At 42.0% G+C, this 18,528-nt stretch overlaps 2 protein-coding genes across 3 annotated transcripts in view; one reads left to right on the forward strand and one right to left on the reverse strand.

The window, feature by feature from the left end:
* Positions 1-18,528, reverse strand: part of LOC126565568 (protein JTB) — a 137,323-nt gene that overhangs the window by 100,083 nt on the left and 18,712 nt on the right. The window lies entirely within an intron of this gene.
* Positions 1-18,528, forward strand: part of LOC126565087 (phospholipid phosphatase 2-like) — a 40,954-nt gene that overhangs the window by 14,052 nt on the left and 8,374 nt on the right. For both annotated transcript variants that reach the window (XM_050222225.1, XM_050222224.1), the window contains exon 2: positions 18,057-18,211. In XM_050222225.1, coding sequence (XP_050078182.1) covers positions 18,057-18,211 — 155 coding nt within the window. The remainder of the gene's footprint in view (positions 1-18,056; positions 18,212-18,528) is intronic.

Genomic DNA, 18,528 nt, shown 5'->3' on the forward strand with positions numbered 1-18,528 from the left:
GAAAACGCTTCCACATCACGTCGGGCGGGCGGTATACATGTAGCTGCTAATTTTTATGACATCAATCGTTAAACTGTGCGATCTTCATTCACCACTGGGGGGGCTGTTGTTGCTTCAAGATTCACCTCCCAAATCAGTCGAAATCAAATGTGTTCAATTTTTACGATACCGATCACGAGGCTTTTTCGTTTTTCAGCGGGCACCTTTTTACTGATGTGTGTCGTAAAGTTCTTGCCTTTTTTGACCGAATTTGTTAGCCAAAATGTTTATCCAAAGTCTCCCGTTTTTGTTCGTGCGCCATTATATATCATCAGCATGATCATCGTTCTCGACGGAAGTCAAAGTGAGTGCCAAAAACTCGGCCAGAAACCCTTCGAATTGTTCCCGTTTGACGTATCGCCATTTTATTGTCGCTGTTTTTGTCTCGCTGCAGTGTTAATTCTTCGCCGGCAACATGTCAGCAATGCGAGGTTCTCTCAATTTTATTCACATCCTTGCGATCCTCCGGAGACCGCTGTGCGCGAATTCGGCGATGCTGCTATTGTAAACCTTTACGACCGACCCGGGAAGGCTCGGTGGATTTTGGAGGTTCGGCTTTTTCGGGGTTTCACAAAGGCAATCTAGGAGGGAAGTAGTTTTGTTTCCTTTTTTAGTTCTTCATTTTATTGGCAAATGATTTCGACCCTTTGGCAGATAATCGACAGACGAATACCTTACCCCCGATCCGATCGATTGGGAAGCTTTGGGAAGAAGTCATGTTCGAATTTTGTTACATCGTTAATTCTCCCTTGAAAATTTGGTTTTATTTAGCCCGTTTTTTTTTTGGTAACAACGGAATCGAACGGTGTTTCTACGTGTGCTTTTGTTTATGGCACACCATAACTATACGAGACGAACGCATTCTATCTCGAGCCGGTGGGTTTATTCTTTTCTTTCCGAAAACTATTGTCTACCCGCGGGAAGGATGATCACTTCTTTCCCTTTCCGAGGGGTGGAGCAGGTTTTGTGTTAAAACTTTTTTTTTTGTTGTTGTTTCGGTACAGGATTTTATTTCACATTCTAACTGCCGCTGGTCGGTTGCTGTTTTGTTGTGCCGTAGGGTCGACTATTTTTATTTTGATTCCCAAACATCCCGCGGTCAGGTTCGGTTCCGTTTTGCAACTTTATGGGTTTATGAGCTTCAAATACATACATATATGTGTGGTTGTATGCTGCCACCATCCGACCCGGTTCCGCCGTGTAAATCAAAGTCCCGGTAGTGCGGTGTGGTCTCAACTTGCCATAAACGTTTGGATCATATTTTTATAACTTCTGGGATGCGTTTTCCCCCTTCTTTTAAGCTACCTTGCCGGGCGCGATCGGTCCAAGGGAAGCTGAAGATTTCTTGCCTACTTTTCATGGGAATCTGTTGGTGTTCGGTGAACGATTGAATTTGATCATCTTGACGGCTCAAGTCTGATGATTTCATGGCACCAAAGTTAAACAGATTCGACCGTCTGCTATCGTCGTTTTGGATTTGAAGATTAATCTCTGGCCCGCCTTCCTTACTGCACACTACACTAGCAGCAGTTGCAAATGTCCAGCAACGCCCGTTGAAGAAATAAATGGTCAAGAAGTTTGGTTGGTGAAGACCCAAAACCCCACACCGGATGAATCCACCGCAGCAGTATGTTAGCAGCATCATTTGTATGTTGTCGATGGCTATCTATGCTAATCCTTCTGCGTCGCCTTTGCGAGTCAAAACACGCCGTGTTGACACCGAAACGCCCACCGACTTTTAATCGGCCATTTATATTTCTCACTCCCTCGAACTAACCGGTACGTGCGTACAGTTTTGCACCATTTCCTACCAGTTCGTGCAGAAAATAGTGGGTTTTGAACGGAGCAAGCACAAGTATATTATAAAATATCGCATTCAGTTTAGCTTCAGCCGAGTACAGTTTTGCAACACGTCACTCTAATGCTTCTCCATTTATCTCACACACATATCTGTTTGCTTTAATGTTCGAAAAAGTCACAATACGCTATACGCCCGGTCGGATTTACTTCAAACAGTGCCAGCGGCGATATGATCAAGATGAACTGTTCGACGCCCACATTTGGCACCTTTGCCTTTGATCATGTTGGCGCCGTAGCCACCTGAGTTTACTGCTTCCAACGGGTACGGAATTAGCGCAAAAACCAATTTGGCTTACCTAATTGTTCGCGGCTAGACGCACTGAAACTGTGAAATGAATTCATCGCGCCTGCAGACAGACGCAAGCTATGCTGAAGCGTGAAGGTTTATCTATGGGTTTGTTTCATTTTGCAACTGCCCACCGGTTAGAAATTGAATGAACTGCCTTTGGTGTTCAGGAAGGAGGGTCGGTTTGTTCGAAGGTAAAGGGTCGGAGTTAGTTTTTGCAAAACCCTTAAGTGTATGCGAAGTCCATATGATTTGCATTTCAATTCTAGTTGCAAAATAGTTATTTCAATAAATTTAGTTGAAAAATAAATTTAAACGAATTCGCATGAAGGTGTCCTATTTTTTTCGAAAAATATGTCTAAAAAATATTCCATTGACAATTTAAATTATGAATCAAAAGGAAGAATTTAAGTTATTGAGTATTGTAGTTGGAAATCTGCAACTGAGTGCTTTTTATAGTGGAATCGAGAGGTGATGCTCCTGACAGTCATGCCTGCAGAAAGTGACATCACAATGACGATCAGAAACTGTTTTTCAGATAAAAAAAATCTCATCACGAGATTAGGTCCTATAGATGACTTGACATTTTTCTAACTTCTCAAGGGGTCTCAAATTTCGCAAAAAAAAAATCTCCCTCTTACCACCGGATATCTTCTACCATACGCATATAGCAAAGGGTTAACAGCAGTGCAGAACAAACACAGAAACAAAACCAGTAAAGCCCTCGTCTTCTTTAGCCAATTTGCCCGCTTTTGTTTACGCTGACGTACTTACGCAAACGGTTTACGTTTCTTTTCGGTCAAAACAATCGCGAGGATCGCGAAAAATGTAAACGCTAGATGGCAGTCCCGGTAGCCAACCACCCAGGTTGACAGTAAGGTTTGGCGGGGGTTTGCTATATCAACAAGTGCTCGAGTGCCACTTCAAGGTTTCGGAGGCGACAATACCGTTCATCATGCAGTGCAACAAACGATCGCAGCAATTGGTGCAACTGTGCAGGCGCAAACGTAACCTGAGCGACGGTTCCGCGGATTTGGTACGTTTCCGACTTGGATGATACTTGGTCTGGCCTCTGAAGGGTGCCCTACTGTGGGGTTGCTTACTGTAACCTGATCGCTTGAGTGGGGAAACTCTCGACCCGCGCAGAGACAATCGCAGTGCAAATAAGCCATCATCAATTTTCTTACCGCTGCTGTGTAAAGAAAGGCACGCACAAGATTTGTAGATCGACGATTCTTCTGCCGCGGTTCCGTTTCATCTTTTTCCTGCGTGCGCCCAACCCCTTTCGGTGAAGTCGGCTCGAGGTGAAGAAACTCGATCGACCGCTTGCCAACGGTCGGTCCGAGAGACTCAACCACTCAGAACGCTAATGATGCGTTTCGAGTGCGTTTGTCATTTGATGTTTTTCGCATTTGCACGAGCTAAAGTATTTCTCGGCTCGTGCAACCACAAGAGCGATAGAGAAGGATACAAACGGTTGGGCTGTGCCTTATCAGCGTCCAGTTTGCTGAGCCTGAAACTGGGGTGGGTTTGTGCGGCGCGGGAAATAAGCTCGATCCCTGCTGCACATTTCTTCAGCGATGGTGGAATAGATGCGGCTCTGTCTAGTGGAAAGTGTAATTTATGTTGCTTTACAGTCACGACCAAGAGCATTAGGATGCAGTGACATTTTGTACATTTTTTCCCCCTAATGTTTACAAGAAAAATAGCCCTACACCAAGTCTTCGGCGCAAGATGAAATAAAACGCTCTTTTCCTTTTACGAAAACTGGCCACAGGGCGAAAACATTGGTTCCGGTTGTTTTGTATGCATGTATGCGAAGTATGGCGAATGTGTTTATTATTTCCCTTTTCACTTGCAATTTGCTACAGCTGCAAGCTGCATTTGTGGTGCATTGTTTGGCGTAGCAAACCGTAACTAGAAAGCTTGAATGACTGTTGGTGCGGTGACTAATCCTGGGACCATTGATGAAGCAGCAGCTTTGTATGCTGGTTTTTTTTATAAAATGTTTTATAAAAATTATATAACAGCTTTCTATATACAAGATACTATACAAACAAGAAAATTCCAACACCTTTAGTTGCATGAAAGATGTGAAAAAATTAAAGACATAAAATTTTGAAAGAAATCATAGTCCACAGAGCACGCAAACTTCAACGAATCGATTAAAATCTGCATTAGCATTTTAAACGAATGTCTTAACCTAACAATAAAATATTCATATATTTTCTATATAATGTTCTTTTATGATCGCATAACCAATGATTTAAAGCATAAAATAGTAAAACTCATCCCAGCGTAAAGCATATATGAGCGTTGCATTAACAGCAGCAGCAGGCGCATGCATGCGTGGTCGTGAACACTTTCAAATAACGAACCTCTTCCAGACAGCTGATGTTCGATCATAAAACCATGCACCCTTTACTGCCCTCTAATCGGTTTTTGTGCTGATATCGAACCATGCTTGATAAGACATTTGAAGGTACCAATGTTAGACCCCCGGATGATCCATCCATCACTCCGAAATCGGAAAGGGAAAATCAATTGAGTCAAAAATAGGGAAACAACTCGTTCCGAGACATTAAATGGTGATTAGTGTGATGGGTTTTCTGTGTTTCCGAGACCAATGCAACACGGCTGAACGAAATCCCCATTCTAAAAGCCCTGCACGAAACTCCCTCGGCGCCGATGCGTCCCAGACACAGAAGGCAGACTTCTCGTTACCGATCAGACTGGAACAGTGGGACCACATTTGTGGTTTTTGAGTTTGCCGGAATCTTTAACCGCTGTGTCACGTTGTTTTCGGAACACACAAACGGTACGGCACACTCATTAGTGTAAAGACTGCAGAAGGCGACACAGGAACCTGGGTTACGAGCTATGCAAGGTCGTAAAGCCAGAAGGGTTTTTGCTTTGCAGGCTACCACTCTTTCAGTTGTGGTTTCTGTTCCGCAGTTTCTACTGTTCGGAAGGAAAACGAAAACGAAAGGAAACAGCGGAAAGTTAACCGAAAATAGAAGAAAACATTCAGCGACATCCAAAACAAATGACACAGACGTGTCAGCAATTCATCAATCAAGGCTCTGATGGATTTTGGGTCGGGAAAGGCTGGGAGCTTGCTGCCAGAGGGAGTTGCACATTGCCGCGTAATTGTTGTTGAGCTGCCGGTTGTGTATGCACCATGCGCACCGGAGGTGAAACGCATTCCACGTGCACAGATCTTGGGCAGATATGGGGAGATGCACCGACGGCTACATGCACCAGGAATTCCTGGAACAAAGTAGAGAGTGTAACTGCATGCCAGAGATCTCGTGCAAGCAGGAGCAACAATCCGCATAAGTGCATCGGAACCCGGTTAAACGCGATGTGGCCATCTGGGACTAGAGTTGGAATTTGTGTTCCTTGCCTATTATAGAGAGAGCGAGAGGACATAGCGACAGGCCTGATCCATTGTAGGCGACGGTTATTGACCGAGTCTCTTGCTAATTAGCTTGTTCTGTCATTGTTCTGTGGAGGATGAATTTCAGTGCTTCTTCGCGTCCATTAAGGTCTTAATTTATTTTATTAATGTTTAACAATCAGGACATTGATGTTTGTCACAATTTTTTTATCCTTCAAGCATCGATAATGACTAGGACTAAATTTTAATTCAATGGCAGGCCCAAAAATGCTCAAAATATTGATCTAAACTTCTTTGAAAATATTTTTCTAATGACATCAACATAATAAACAAACACTTTATCCTAAAGAATCGTTAAGATCCACTGCCTAAAATGTGAATTACGTACAAGCTATCGCTTATCCCTCGTACACGACAAGCATATGTTCTGTCGCGCAGTGAAAAACGGGGAAAGCCACATCGGAAGACGAGTGAGCGCGCGCGCGCGCGAGCGAACCCGGTGACATGCACCGTTGCATCTCGTCGAAGATCGTGCGAAGAAACGAGAGTTCGTTTCACTTTTTTTTATTGCTGCAGAACAGCAGCGAGAAAAGAGGTGTATGGTGCGTGTGTATGTGTGTGTGTAAAGGACGGAACCAATGCAAATGGCCCAAGAAACCACCAAAGAATGGTTCTTCCGGAGCACCCCAGAGCACACCGGGTTCTGAGTGAACAAACAAATAGAAATGTTTGATTTATTTTGTATTCTTCCCAACCCGTTTTGCCGTTGCCGTTGTTGTTGTGCACCTCAGCCTAGGGGAACGAACATATGTGCTCTTGTCTGTCTCGCTTGTTGGAATAGTTTAGCAGCGTTAGCTGTAGCGCGCTGTCTGCTCTTACTGCAGCAAGAATAATCGGAGAAAAACGTTGTTAAAGATGTTACTTCACGCTCCTGGCCGTGATGCCGATGACCAACCGGGGGGGCACATGTTATGTCGCTAATAGGAATTGTCGATGCATTGCTTTACGATGATTCAGTCACACAGATGCAGCGATTGTCCTGAGGTATGCATCTTCCATCGTGATGCAGCTACATCCTATGCACATGATCAGCGTGTATCGTACGCTCGTGACGTGTGTAGATCGTGAGTAATGAAATGATTCCTGACCTCGTAACATCTACTTCCTCTCTCGAGGGGTGGGGGGGGGGTTTCTTATCTTCATCTTTCAACAAAAAACCCCGTTCTTACCTGTTACGCATGAGCGAGAGGATTGTGTTTCATCGCCGTGGATAAGCGCCCGATTCCGAGCATCGTTTTCCGAGTCTTCTATCAAGCCAGCGAATGAATCACATGTTGGCCATACTTTTCTTGGGCGCATTCCGACCGCAACCCCGTGTGCTGCCTTTGCAGCTAAAATTACAGAAGTTGAGATACGCGTGGCGGCACCGATGACAGCGCGAGTTGCTGTGTAGATCAGAGATGGTTAGGATTTGTTCGTTGGAAAGCAACAATCGGCAAGCAAGTTGAGGATGAAACCGGTTGTTGTTTGGTAAAACTATACACTGCTGGTACAAATTGGTTCGATCAACCTTCAATCGTGAAATTGATACGCTTAACTTGCAATGGTTGCATGCATTATTGATTGATTGGTGATAAAATAATTAATATGTAAAATAAAGCAAAAATATGTCTTAATTAAATATTTCCATCGCAGGAAGCTGCCAAAAACAGAGTATAATTGAGACAATACACATTAATATAAGTTTTTTTGCTTAATATCTTAAGAAGCTTTACATTCTCTTGTTTGGAACTACTCGCCAGGAACTCTACAATCTTGTTCTTGTTTGGAACTACAATCTTTGGAGATCAAATTCTTCTAGTACTACTGGCCTCTATGACTTAATTTATCCCTAGCTCTGGTGCTCCTTCAAATCTTGATTCTTCTCTTCCCGGTAGCATCCACATTGCGAGATCGTTTCAACTACCTTGCCGCCATTGTCCATATCAAATTTGATTGGGCAAAATATGATTTTATTACGAACAAAACCAAAGATTTTTTCTTAATTATATGGCTAACAGCAAAACAGCGGGACACATATGTTTACAATTTTTGACAGATTTAATTCCCAAATTCTAATACTTAAAAGCCATGTCAGTTTGAATGCTATCTTTCAAAATTTTTAATTGCATATTTTTCATCATAATGCCTAACCCTCTGTTCGTGTATTAATGTGTTTATTGTGCATATTTCCTCTAGTTTTATGTTCTGAACGGTTCATTGTCCCGTAAAAAAGTCTTCAGCCCCGGTAAACCCTTGAAACACACTCAAAGCAATACGTATTTATGATGAGCAAAACGGCTAGAAAACCGTCAGCAATGGATGATGTATGGAGATGCGTAATAATTTCATCCTGTTGTCACCTGGAAACGTTTTATTCGAGAGTTCCCTACTCTGGTGCGTCAAATAAAAAGGGTTCAATCTTACGGAACACAAGATCCGTTGCGAAACTTGATCTTGGGCGGAACGTAAGCACAAAGCACAATGCAAAAGGGTGCTTGGTATCCTCTCTGGGTGGTGAGCTCTCGTAAAGAATAGTTCGTCTTTCAGTAACTCTAGAATGACGCCGTACTTTTCGATGAACGATTATGATAGAATGAGTATGTGATGTAAGCTGTTTGCATAATGCACATCTCACAAATGCAACAAAGACTTAAAAAGGTGCATGAAATCCCCTAATGGGATGATTAATCTTTTGAGTCTTGCATTTTTTTCCACGTGTGGGTTTTGAAGTGTCCAAAAATTTGTGTGATTTATTTCTGAATTCTTTTTTCGATCTATTCTATTCATTTTAAATATCCAAACAATTTACTTTTTGCAATTTATTTGTCCCCTTTCACTGATTGGTGTATCGTTTGCTTGTTAAGACGAACAACAAACACGAAAGGTACAACGAGTTGTTTATTTTTTTTGTTAGCGGAATGCTTCACACACGATGGAAATTTGGAAAACAGCTTTGTTATGTTGCAATTAACACATTTAAGCTAAAATTCATTTCTCTCTGTAACTGGTGATTGGGATGGGAGTTGAAATTCCTAGACAATTAGCAGAACTGTTGTTCTATGTTTGGAACGAGATGGAACTCAATATCTAGATGTTTTTTTTTTCTAGTCCTATGTAAACCGATTAAAATAACTCCTTCGAGAGCTTCGGTTTATAATGCAAACTTCCTGACTAAAATAAATAACTAAAATTATGTGTAGCAACGCGCTCGATATAAATCAAACTCCACCATGATAATCTGCCAAGATTACACCTTTTTCGCGTCAATAAATGCGAATCGCCCATTCGATCGATCCCAATCACCGGTATCGCTTTACAATGGATCAATTTCCTGTAGCTTACATACATAGTTTTTCATTTACGCGGCGAACACAACATCAACCGCCATCATCATGAGCCTTCGGGGCTTTCGTGGCCATAAACGTGTGTGCAGTCAAACATTCTCACGGCCAACAGGCCGTCGGACGGTTTGGGCCAGAAGTGTAGAGCGTGCGGTCCAGCTTGCGTCTGCAGGAAACGGCAGGGATCGTACCGCGATCAAAGCAAATCGAACAATGGTGCCGGTACGGGTCCGAAATTATAGACTAGTCGAGCATATACGCGAACATAATACGGCCCTGAAAAGCGGTGTTTATTTCTAAGTCGTTTGCGAACGTTTTTGAACGGTTTGGTCGTGCGTGTATGGGCGCAACCCGGGGTATGTGTGAATATTCGCAAATGAATGACATATTTTTATGACGCTCATAAATCGTATGCTCAGCTTGAGCTGACGGTGTTGTGAGGTCTGTTGATTGGGGAAATGCTGATTACTTGCACGCAGTACAGTGGAGAAGAGAATTTCCTTCTGCTTCACCAGACAGGAGCGATCATTAAGTGTGGAACAAAACCTGTGTAAGATGAAAAAGAGCGATAAGCTTTCAGGTTTTTTTGGGAAGCTTTCAACCTACTACAACAATTGCCGCCGCAAACTGTTGTCATCTGCAGGCAGAGAAATGTATTAGCTGCGAAAAAACAACGATAATACAGGCCCGCAGAAGAAGGATACCACCGGTGGTCAGGATTAAATATTGCTGCGCTCATTGGTTCTTCAGTTTATCATCAGATTATGGAGCTTGGAGCTAAGAAAACAAATTATTAATTCTGATTTGATGCTGTTTTTTTTTGCATACATGTCAAGTTATTGCTCGTCGTTCCAAACTCGCAAAAATGCACCGCATTCCGGTTTACGCTGTGGATTCGCAAAACCATCAGAATTTTAATTTCAAATTTAAACGGAAATTATGAATAAATTAACAGTTGATGAAAAATTATGACTAATTTCGATTTTTTGCTGATTAAAAATCGTTCCGCGGTGCAGATCAGCTAATCGGTTTATCAAACGATTTTATAGAGATGTTCACCTGTTCGGCTTGTCGATAGCAGGCGATAATTTCAATGCAAATCTATTAAATTTGCATTTACCGCCAAATATAACCTTAGGTTCTTTTTGGATGGAAAAGAAACAAAGTTTTATTATTTGTCTCGATTGTTGATTATTTGATATTCTTCTTGAGCGGTAACTTTTTCTTCTTAGAGTGAAATTCATTTATAGTGATGTTTTGCACACAAAAATAAAAATGCATCATCTAAAGGAAAAGGATTGAACTTTCTTATATATTTATTTATTTTTATTTCGTAATGACGCCCAGGCCGTATTCGTTGAACATTCTTATTTAGTGAAAATACAATGGGGCGGCCCGGTGGTGTAGGCGACAGCGGCCCCGGTCTTCAAACGGCAGGACCGGGGTTCAAATCCCATCCGGACCGTCCCCCCCCTCCCGCAGTGACTGACTAACCAACTACGTGGTATCGGTAAGTCTAGTAATCCATTCGATGGCCGGCCGGCACGACCTTAGAGAGGTCGTTAAGCCAAGAAGAAAAGGAAGAAAATGTCGTGGTCTGGTGATACAGGCGACAACGGCGCCGATCTTCACGCGGAAGGACCGGAGTTCTAATCCCATCCAGGCTGTTCGCGGGGCGTTATATTCGGCAGCAGTGTTGCTGCTACCTTCTGTGCAGCGGCGTATTTTGACGTTTGGAGGCACAAGCGAAGTAGAAGTCTCCAACTTCTCAATGATTAGAAAAGTCCTTCGCAGGGGATACTAGGTGTTGAATGCGGTGGAAGGATGGGGTTTGCATACTTGGTTTCACATACTACGAAGCCTGCCACTATACCTACCTCAGCTTGAGGTCGCAAAGCAAAGCAATAAGTTGGCAGATTTACATCGATTTTGTCAATAGGGGGGTTTTCTAACAACTATAGCAAGGTTGTCGTCTTTTTGCATCCCTAGTCATGTCATGTCATGTCTAGCTAAATGTCTCCCAGGATAATAGCATTATCGCCATGCTTTGAAGATCGTTTCTTATCTTTTTTAGTTTAATATAGGCTTGTGGTTCATGCATGTGTTGTGATTGTGATGTGATGTGATTTAATTCAGATATTTGTTATAAATGATTCTAAGATTTTGTTAGCTAACTTTCTTGCCTTTTCTGTATTGTTTAGTATCATACACATATTCCTATGCCTATCAACTCATAACAGTAACTTGTGATAAGAATGCTGTTATGTTAAACTTGTTATAACTCTTTGTAGATTGTTGTAAAAGAAACTCGACCTTTCAAAAACGCATTTCACAACAGCAAAATATAACTAACCTTCACGTTAACGAGGAAGAGACGCCCTGGGACTCTTCCCGCGGTCAGGGATCGGTCTCCAAGGGTGAGCTGCTTCGCTGGTCCCTAAAAATAAAATCTGTTCCACCTGCGGGGCAATATCAAGGTTGCCGTCATCATCATAATTATCCATATGTCCGTCACAACAGGTACGATCAACCCTCCCGGGCTATGCTTGTTTGCCCTGCTATGGCGGAATCGGCATACCTTACTTCATGATCTCTTATCAATTTCCTTCTCAAACCGAACCGGTCAAGTACCAGCCATGCAGCGCGACATTTCATAAACTGCCCTCGGCGAAGAAAATAAATAAAATAAAATAAAAAAATACTTCCCAACGGTCCCCAATGATGCGTGTTGCACATTATTTTTAATGCTTTGCCTGTGGATTTGCGTTCGCACTAATTAGCATACAAATTGGTGTAAAGAAGTATTGTATTGCGTACCGCCTGTTCATTACAATTATGATTCATTTCATGCGTTGTACTGTACGATCGAAAATAATTTACGACGTGCCGTGCCCAATGAGTTTGCGGGTTTAATCGTTATTTGTTTATTTCAGTTAAAAAGGCAGTATGGTACGGTTATTTGCATTGCCTTTTGATTTAAGGTTACTTTATCGTTGGTGGGTGACGATTCTATAACGCAATAATAATTGATATGGGAAAAAAGGAGAAAACCATGTGCAGAAAACTGTGTAGAATGGAAAAAGGTATGATTTTCTATGGTTTACCTTATGACACAAAAAAAAAATGCGGAATAATTTTCTATAACATGGCTATGACTGTCCACCGTTTTTCCAGCATTTTAAGATTATTTCATTTCGATAAAAATTGCGTGACTCAAACATATTAGCACATACCAAAAGCATGAGTCACACAAGGTGCATAATCTGAAGCACGAAGCGCTCTAAGCTAACTGACTCTTGCATGTCTGGATTTTTGATGAGTCAAAGAAATCGAAAGGATCACCCCTTCTCGGCATGAAGTGACAGTTCTCCTTGGTTGTGATTTCCCCGCTGTAAAAAAAAAATCCTATCCACCATTTGGGTGAATCAATTCGCCACCCTCTTAAAGGGCAGTACTCGAAACTTAGCATCATCTCTCCTTCGTTGATCCACTCTCGGGAAGAGTGTGATGGCTGTTTATGAACCGATGAACAATTATCGTAAATTATTTCTGCAAAAACACAAACCAGAAGCCTTGTGCTGTCTCCTGCCCTGACACCGCTCACCGTACCGTTTCCGTAGCATTCTTGAGCGAAAAGTGCGATTCAAAGATAAAACCTCGTGTGTGTTGGGTGTGCTCTCGTTTCCGCGCCGTGTGTGATCTTGCTGATCGGTGTGATGTGAAAGAAAGCCAAGATGTTGACAGTATCATTTCACCGTAGAAACGAAGCATCCCAGAAGTGTGCATTATGCGTTAAAAAACGATTATTGAGCGTAAAAAAAAATAGAAACAGAAAAAAAGGAACACATCAGTAACGGTCGCATAAATCAATCGTGGCTGACTGGGAGAGCTCGTTCCGTCTGCTTATTTATGGAAAGCAAAATGAAATGCCATAACATTGTCTGTAGTCGGGGAATTGCCAAAAATATGAATGTTAGCTCGCAACCTTGTACGCTTATTTTTTCCTTCCTAATGCTCCTTTCCACTTCCATAAAAACCGATCTGGTGGCAATCGCTTCTTAAGAGTGCGTTAATGGAATACTGACAGAGTTTGGCCTTATGTTTGGGACAGTTTCATCAACTGTTTGGCATTTTATTGTTGTGTTTTTTGAAGCCAGATGCTAAGATCTTTATGAACTCAAAGTTATTCTTGAACGAACGTAGATTTACGGATTACTTCTATTATATTTCTGTTCCTAAAAATGCTGAACGACTACTCTATATTTATTTTATAATTACTTCATTTCGCATGTGCATTCCTCTTGCTTGGTTTTCACCAATTCTACGGTAAAATTTATTCGGATGATCTCTTCAAAATCTTCGCCAAACAATTCGGCTTGCCAAAAACACTTTGTTCTTGCGGCATATCAATATTTAACATCCGTGCTGTCATTTATGTCCACACAAAAAAATCCCGATTGATAGTTTTGCACCATCCTCCCAGCACACGGTGTGATCGAGCCGCCGATCGTGGACGGAACAGCGCATAAATCAGTCATCATTAAATACCATAATCGCTCTAGCCTTCGGCCTTTCGAGTACCAACCCATCATCTGCTTCTAATTTCGAACATTCGTATGCAGTTCGCAACATTCGTCGGAATGATGAGCCTCGTCGAGCAGACGTGATAAACGTTTTGACACACTGCGCGACGAAAAGTCGTGTTGGGGATTGAGAGTAGCTAGTGATGCTTACGAACAATTCGTAACATCGAAGCGCACACAAACAACTGGGGGGGTTTTGGGGTGGATTTATGTGACATTTGGTGTGAGTTTTTATTTTGTTGAATGATCGTGATTTTTGGATGATTTTAAACAATCTACATAATGCGACGTAAGCGATAGCTGATAGCATTTGGATTAGATCAGACGGCGGGAAGTTTCGAAACCCGGCAGCAAAACGAGCAGTTACTTCGGGACACCATCCATCACTCGCTGCCCGAGGATTACACGAAACGGGGGCAGGCTATATTTTGTAACCCATTTATTATCGTCGATAGCATTTAAATTCCTAACGGCAGCATCAAAAATTCTTCTCAATGAAATAGTGTTACAAGACGCTTGAAAAGAATGTTTCCCTGGCGTGTGTTGATGCCTTCGATTTTATGCGTTTTTATGCTGAACGCGTAAAATATTATCTCGTGAGGGTTCTGTAACCGGTTAAGTGATGGCAGGCACCTTAAATTATGTCTTCATCACACAGGTTTCCCTTCTCCTGTGCCAGAAGGCATAATGTGATTGTACAAACCGCGGCATTTGTTAATAATGATCAATATTTTCTCACTTGAAAAAGCGAAAAACAGAAATAAAATTAATTACAAGCATCAATTCAATTCCTCTAGCCCGTCAGTCCATACACCAGTTCAAAAACACTCGTCAGAAAAATCGTAGCGCAGATTGGATCGGTTTCCAGGCGCTTTTTTTCCATTGGCAACACCACCTCATCCTGGTTCGATATTTTTCACACGATGTTCATAAATTCTACATGCCAATGCCGGTGACAAACAATCCATAAATGTCGTGTGATAATAAAGCCATCGTTGGCATCATCATTGCGATCCGTGCGAAGGATCATCGTCAATTTGTCGTTTTGCTAATTCTTTTTTTTTCCTCAGCAAATTGACGAGGGTTACGATTTTCTTCGGCTGCATCTTGCATCGGTTGGGCAAAACGCGTTGGTGCCAACCAGGATGCTTAATTAATTACGATCATCAGCTTTTATCTCTTGCTGGCGGTTGTGCATAATTTGGCGAATGGTGACGACGTAGAAAAGGTGTTCGGGAATGTATTAATTAAGATTGTAAACTTATAATGGACTCTACCGCGTTTTAGCTTATGATAATTTGCAGAATATTTTAAGCACAAGAATATTAATTAATGGTTTTATACATTTTCCATAGTTTTATTTGACAAATCATGTAGAAAAGAATATTTTTGTAGCTCCTTATATCGATTTACATTTTATAGAACTTACTATTCAACTTGGTGGATAACTTGAGACCCCGCTGACTGGGTACTATGACCTAAGACTTGGCAAAGACTTTGCTCTGCACCGAAACAAGTCATAACTGAGATGATCATTCGACTATCCCCAGAATGTGTCTTTTAAGTTGATGGTGCCAACTAAATTCAACAAACGATCAATTCTTCTTCTTCTTCTTCTTGGCCTGGTTCAGGGTTGAGCAGGTAGCGTCAACATGGCCAGGTTTCCAATTAGCTTCCAGGAAACTCGGTCTAGGGCTGCAGTCCTCCATCCACGGCTGCATCCCATCTCCGACAGGTTAGACTCCACTTGATCCAGCCAACGAGCTCGTTGTGTCGCTGACGAGCACCTTCTTGGTGGGGCATGAGTCCGGCATCCTCATCGCGTACCCCAGCCAACGTATCCTTCCGGCATTGACTACCGTCAGGATATCAGCACCGCCAAACAGCTCAGCTAGCTCGTGGTAAACGATCAATTATTCTAACCGAAAAAACGACCTATTGTGCTGACAACTGCATCCTAAGATTGTATACTAGCTAGGCTCTGAAGAACTTCATCTTATGGAGTATTATTTAGTCGCAAATAAGAGATAATTCGATCCATGCGCCGGAATCATGGAAAGTTAAATCTCTCGAATGATCCCCAGCAAGCGAAACCGAGCTGGCCAATCAATAACTCGCATGTAGTTATATGTGTTCTGCATTGAACATGAAAAAGGCTTAATAAAAGTGGCTTTCAATTTGATAAGGGAAATCCATATTTGTTTGCAACATGTTTTTCTATGCAAGCCGGACTTGTGAGTAAAAATGAGTTTGACTGCTTTAAATAAAAGTAGTCACTATCAAATAGAAATAAATAACGTATTTAGTTGATTATAGCTATCGTATACTCATCGTTATTATGTCACTTAAAGCGACCATCTAATGGCCACCTGGAAATAGTTATTTAATAATACTACACCTTCGTTGCCACCTTCGTGCTCTTCGTGTGGTTCTATTCCCATTTTTTCCCTGCCCAACGTAACATCGGACCACAAACCAGCTTCAGGGTTGGTTGGCCCGGCCGGTTGTAATTCATTGCCCCAGAACGACTGGCTTCTCTGTGTCCTCTTGTTACGGACGAAGCGTGTGTAATAGATAATGCCGGGTTTTCATAACGTAACACGTTTTCAATGTCACCAGAACGACAGATGGATGGGCTTGCGGTGGTTGACGCGCAAAGGGCCAATGCCAAAAACCCTTCCATATGCCGTCTGCAATTCCCGTTTTCTCGCCAAAGGCCCAGGTGTTCTACTTACCAAACCGGTCAGGTTCATGGTGTGAGCGTAGGGAAGAACATTACACACGTTTTTGCATATCGCACCTCAGGAGCATCACAGATCACGGGAATGGCAATATTAAAATCATTTGCTTTCTGCATTCGCACAGAGCGCCAGAAGGGTGACTTTTTTGCGCTTTTTTCTGGTCTAATATTAGCACTAATTGACGATGCACGTAGAGTATTTTTAATCTCGACAACATGCTCTCATCATTCGCTAAGCATAAATACTTTGAAATAGGCGTACGTACGAACGATCACCTCAGCTTGTGGTTCATTACCGGACAACAACTTTCAGAGAACGATGGCCTTTTTTCCCGTTCCTATCGTTGAGAGTCTCACGTGTTACAAATTACTAATGATTCTATGATCAGTTCGTCCAGAAAGACATTACATTCAATTACTGCCAGAACAAAATTTTTCAATACCAATGGTGACGTTTTATCTCCGGGTTCTCTGCTCGGGTCACAAATTGAAAGTCAAAAACAAGGTTTTGTTTCGAACGATTTGTGTGCTTTATCAATTAGGACCGGGCAGTCAAATGTAGCTTGATAAGGGCATACACGTACAATTCTGTACCTAACGGAAGATGAGGGCTAGAGGTCATTGCCTCTAGGGTAAGAAGTTGAGTACAAGTTTAACTACCCAGTAGCTTTATTGGTGGGCGTGAATCATACACCTTATATGGTAGAATTGATTTGTAAACCCTCGGCAAGACTCGCCCCAGTCACTGTTTAGAAATTCAATTTTGGTTTGGTTTCGAATTTGGTTATTTTTCGGCGCACTCGAAAGCGCAATTAATCACCTCGTAAAACGAACGGCAATTCGAAACTAAAAATAATACCATAAAAAAAAAACGGTGGCATTAAACAACCAAAATTCCGTTGATTTTTATGTCACTCTGCGGTACAGAGGATTTCCTTTCGTACTTAAAGGCGCCATATTTGTAACGCCCGAAATTCGGAATTCACTCTATGCGTGGCAAATAAACATTCTTGCTTAATCGACGTGCATGAAATCTATCCTAAGTTTGTGGAGTTCCAAACCATGATAGGAGGTTGCCTATTGTTGTAAGATTTTCTTCGTCCACAAATCAACTTGTAACTTTATTCACATGTCAAAGAATTAGCTCCACAGCAGGCAAGGTTCTTGTACAACAAAGCAAGTAATGAACGTTTTGTTGCGCCATGGAAAACATGCTCCCTAACATCTAGACCCCTGTGACCGTGTGACGAATAAATCATGCAATGAAAAATCGATTCTAAATGTCCAAATTGCTCAACCCCAAGTTGCCAAGAGCAAGCTGGGTGTGGAAGTATGCGCTTGTTCATCTTCAAAACGTACAGCTGTGTACAGCGCAGATCCAGCAGATGTGTAGCGCCACACGGGTGGCGCTCCTAGGAAGCTGCCCGGCACACAAAGGCTGCAAACATATGTGTAACGCGATCATTTATTGCTTTTAGGATCGAACGTAGCTTTTTAGCTCTCCCGAGACCCTTACATCGGCTGGATCACTTGCGCAACTGTGATGTTAAGTAAACAATCACTTACCGCTACCGGAATTGTGACCCAGACCCAGACGGTCTAAGCGAATAGAAAAGAACAAGCAAACCCGATATTTTAGGTCTTTTTATTTAAAGTACAGACTCTCAACACTACCAACATTTGATACATTCACGAAAGGCAATAATTAAGCATGAATTTTAACGTTTTTTCTCTTTTTTTTTTTGCTTTGTTTTCCTAATTGTAGTCGCCTGTTTTCTGATACTGACCGAACTGGGCCTGCTGCCACAAGTGGTGAAACGTGGCTTCTACTGCAACGATCAATCGATTCAACACGAATATAAAGGCGACACGATAACGACCGTTACGATACTGCTTAGTGGGCTAATTCCAGTCGCGTTGGTAAGTCTGAACGCAAAGTACTTTTTCTCATGTAGAAAAGCCACGATAAGAGATGTAGGTAAGTCTCGGAATGGGATTTCCGATCGCAGTTAAGGTGCGCCTACATAGAGCATTGCGCTATGTTCGTGCGAAATTGATTATGATTAGCAGGTTTCTGTTGAAAAAAGTAATGGGTACCTTTTTATTTCGCAGAATAAGTGGGTTAGGTTTACATTTAAGTAAGAAATTGATAACGACATAGAAAACCAACCAAACTCTATGGAAGAAAATAATAATCCACCTAATAATCCAAGGTTGTAACGTATACGTTGATAAAA

The sequence above is a fragment of the Anopheles maculipalpis genome, chromosome 3RL, assembly GCF_943734695.1.
Source record: "Anopheles maculipalpis chromosome 3RL, idAnoMacuDA_375_x, whole genome shotgun sequence".
NCBI lineage: Eukaryota > Metazoa > Arthropoda > Insecta > Diptera > Culicidae > Anopheles > Anopheles maculipalpis.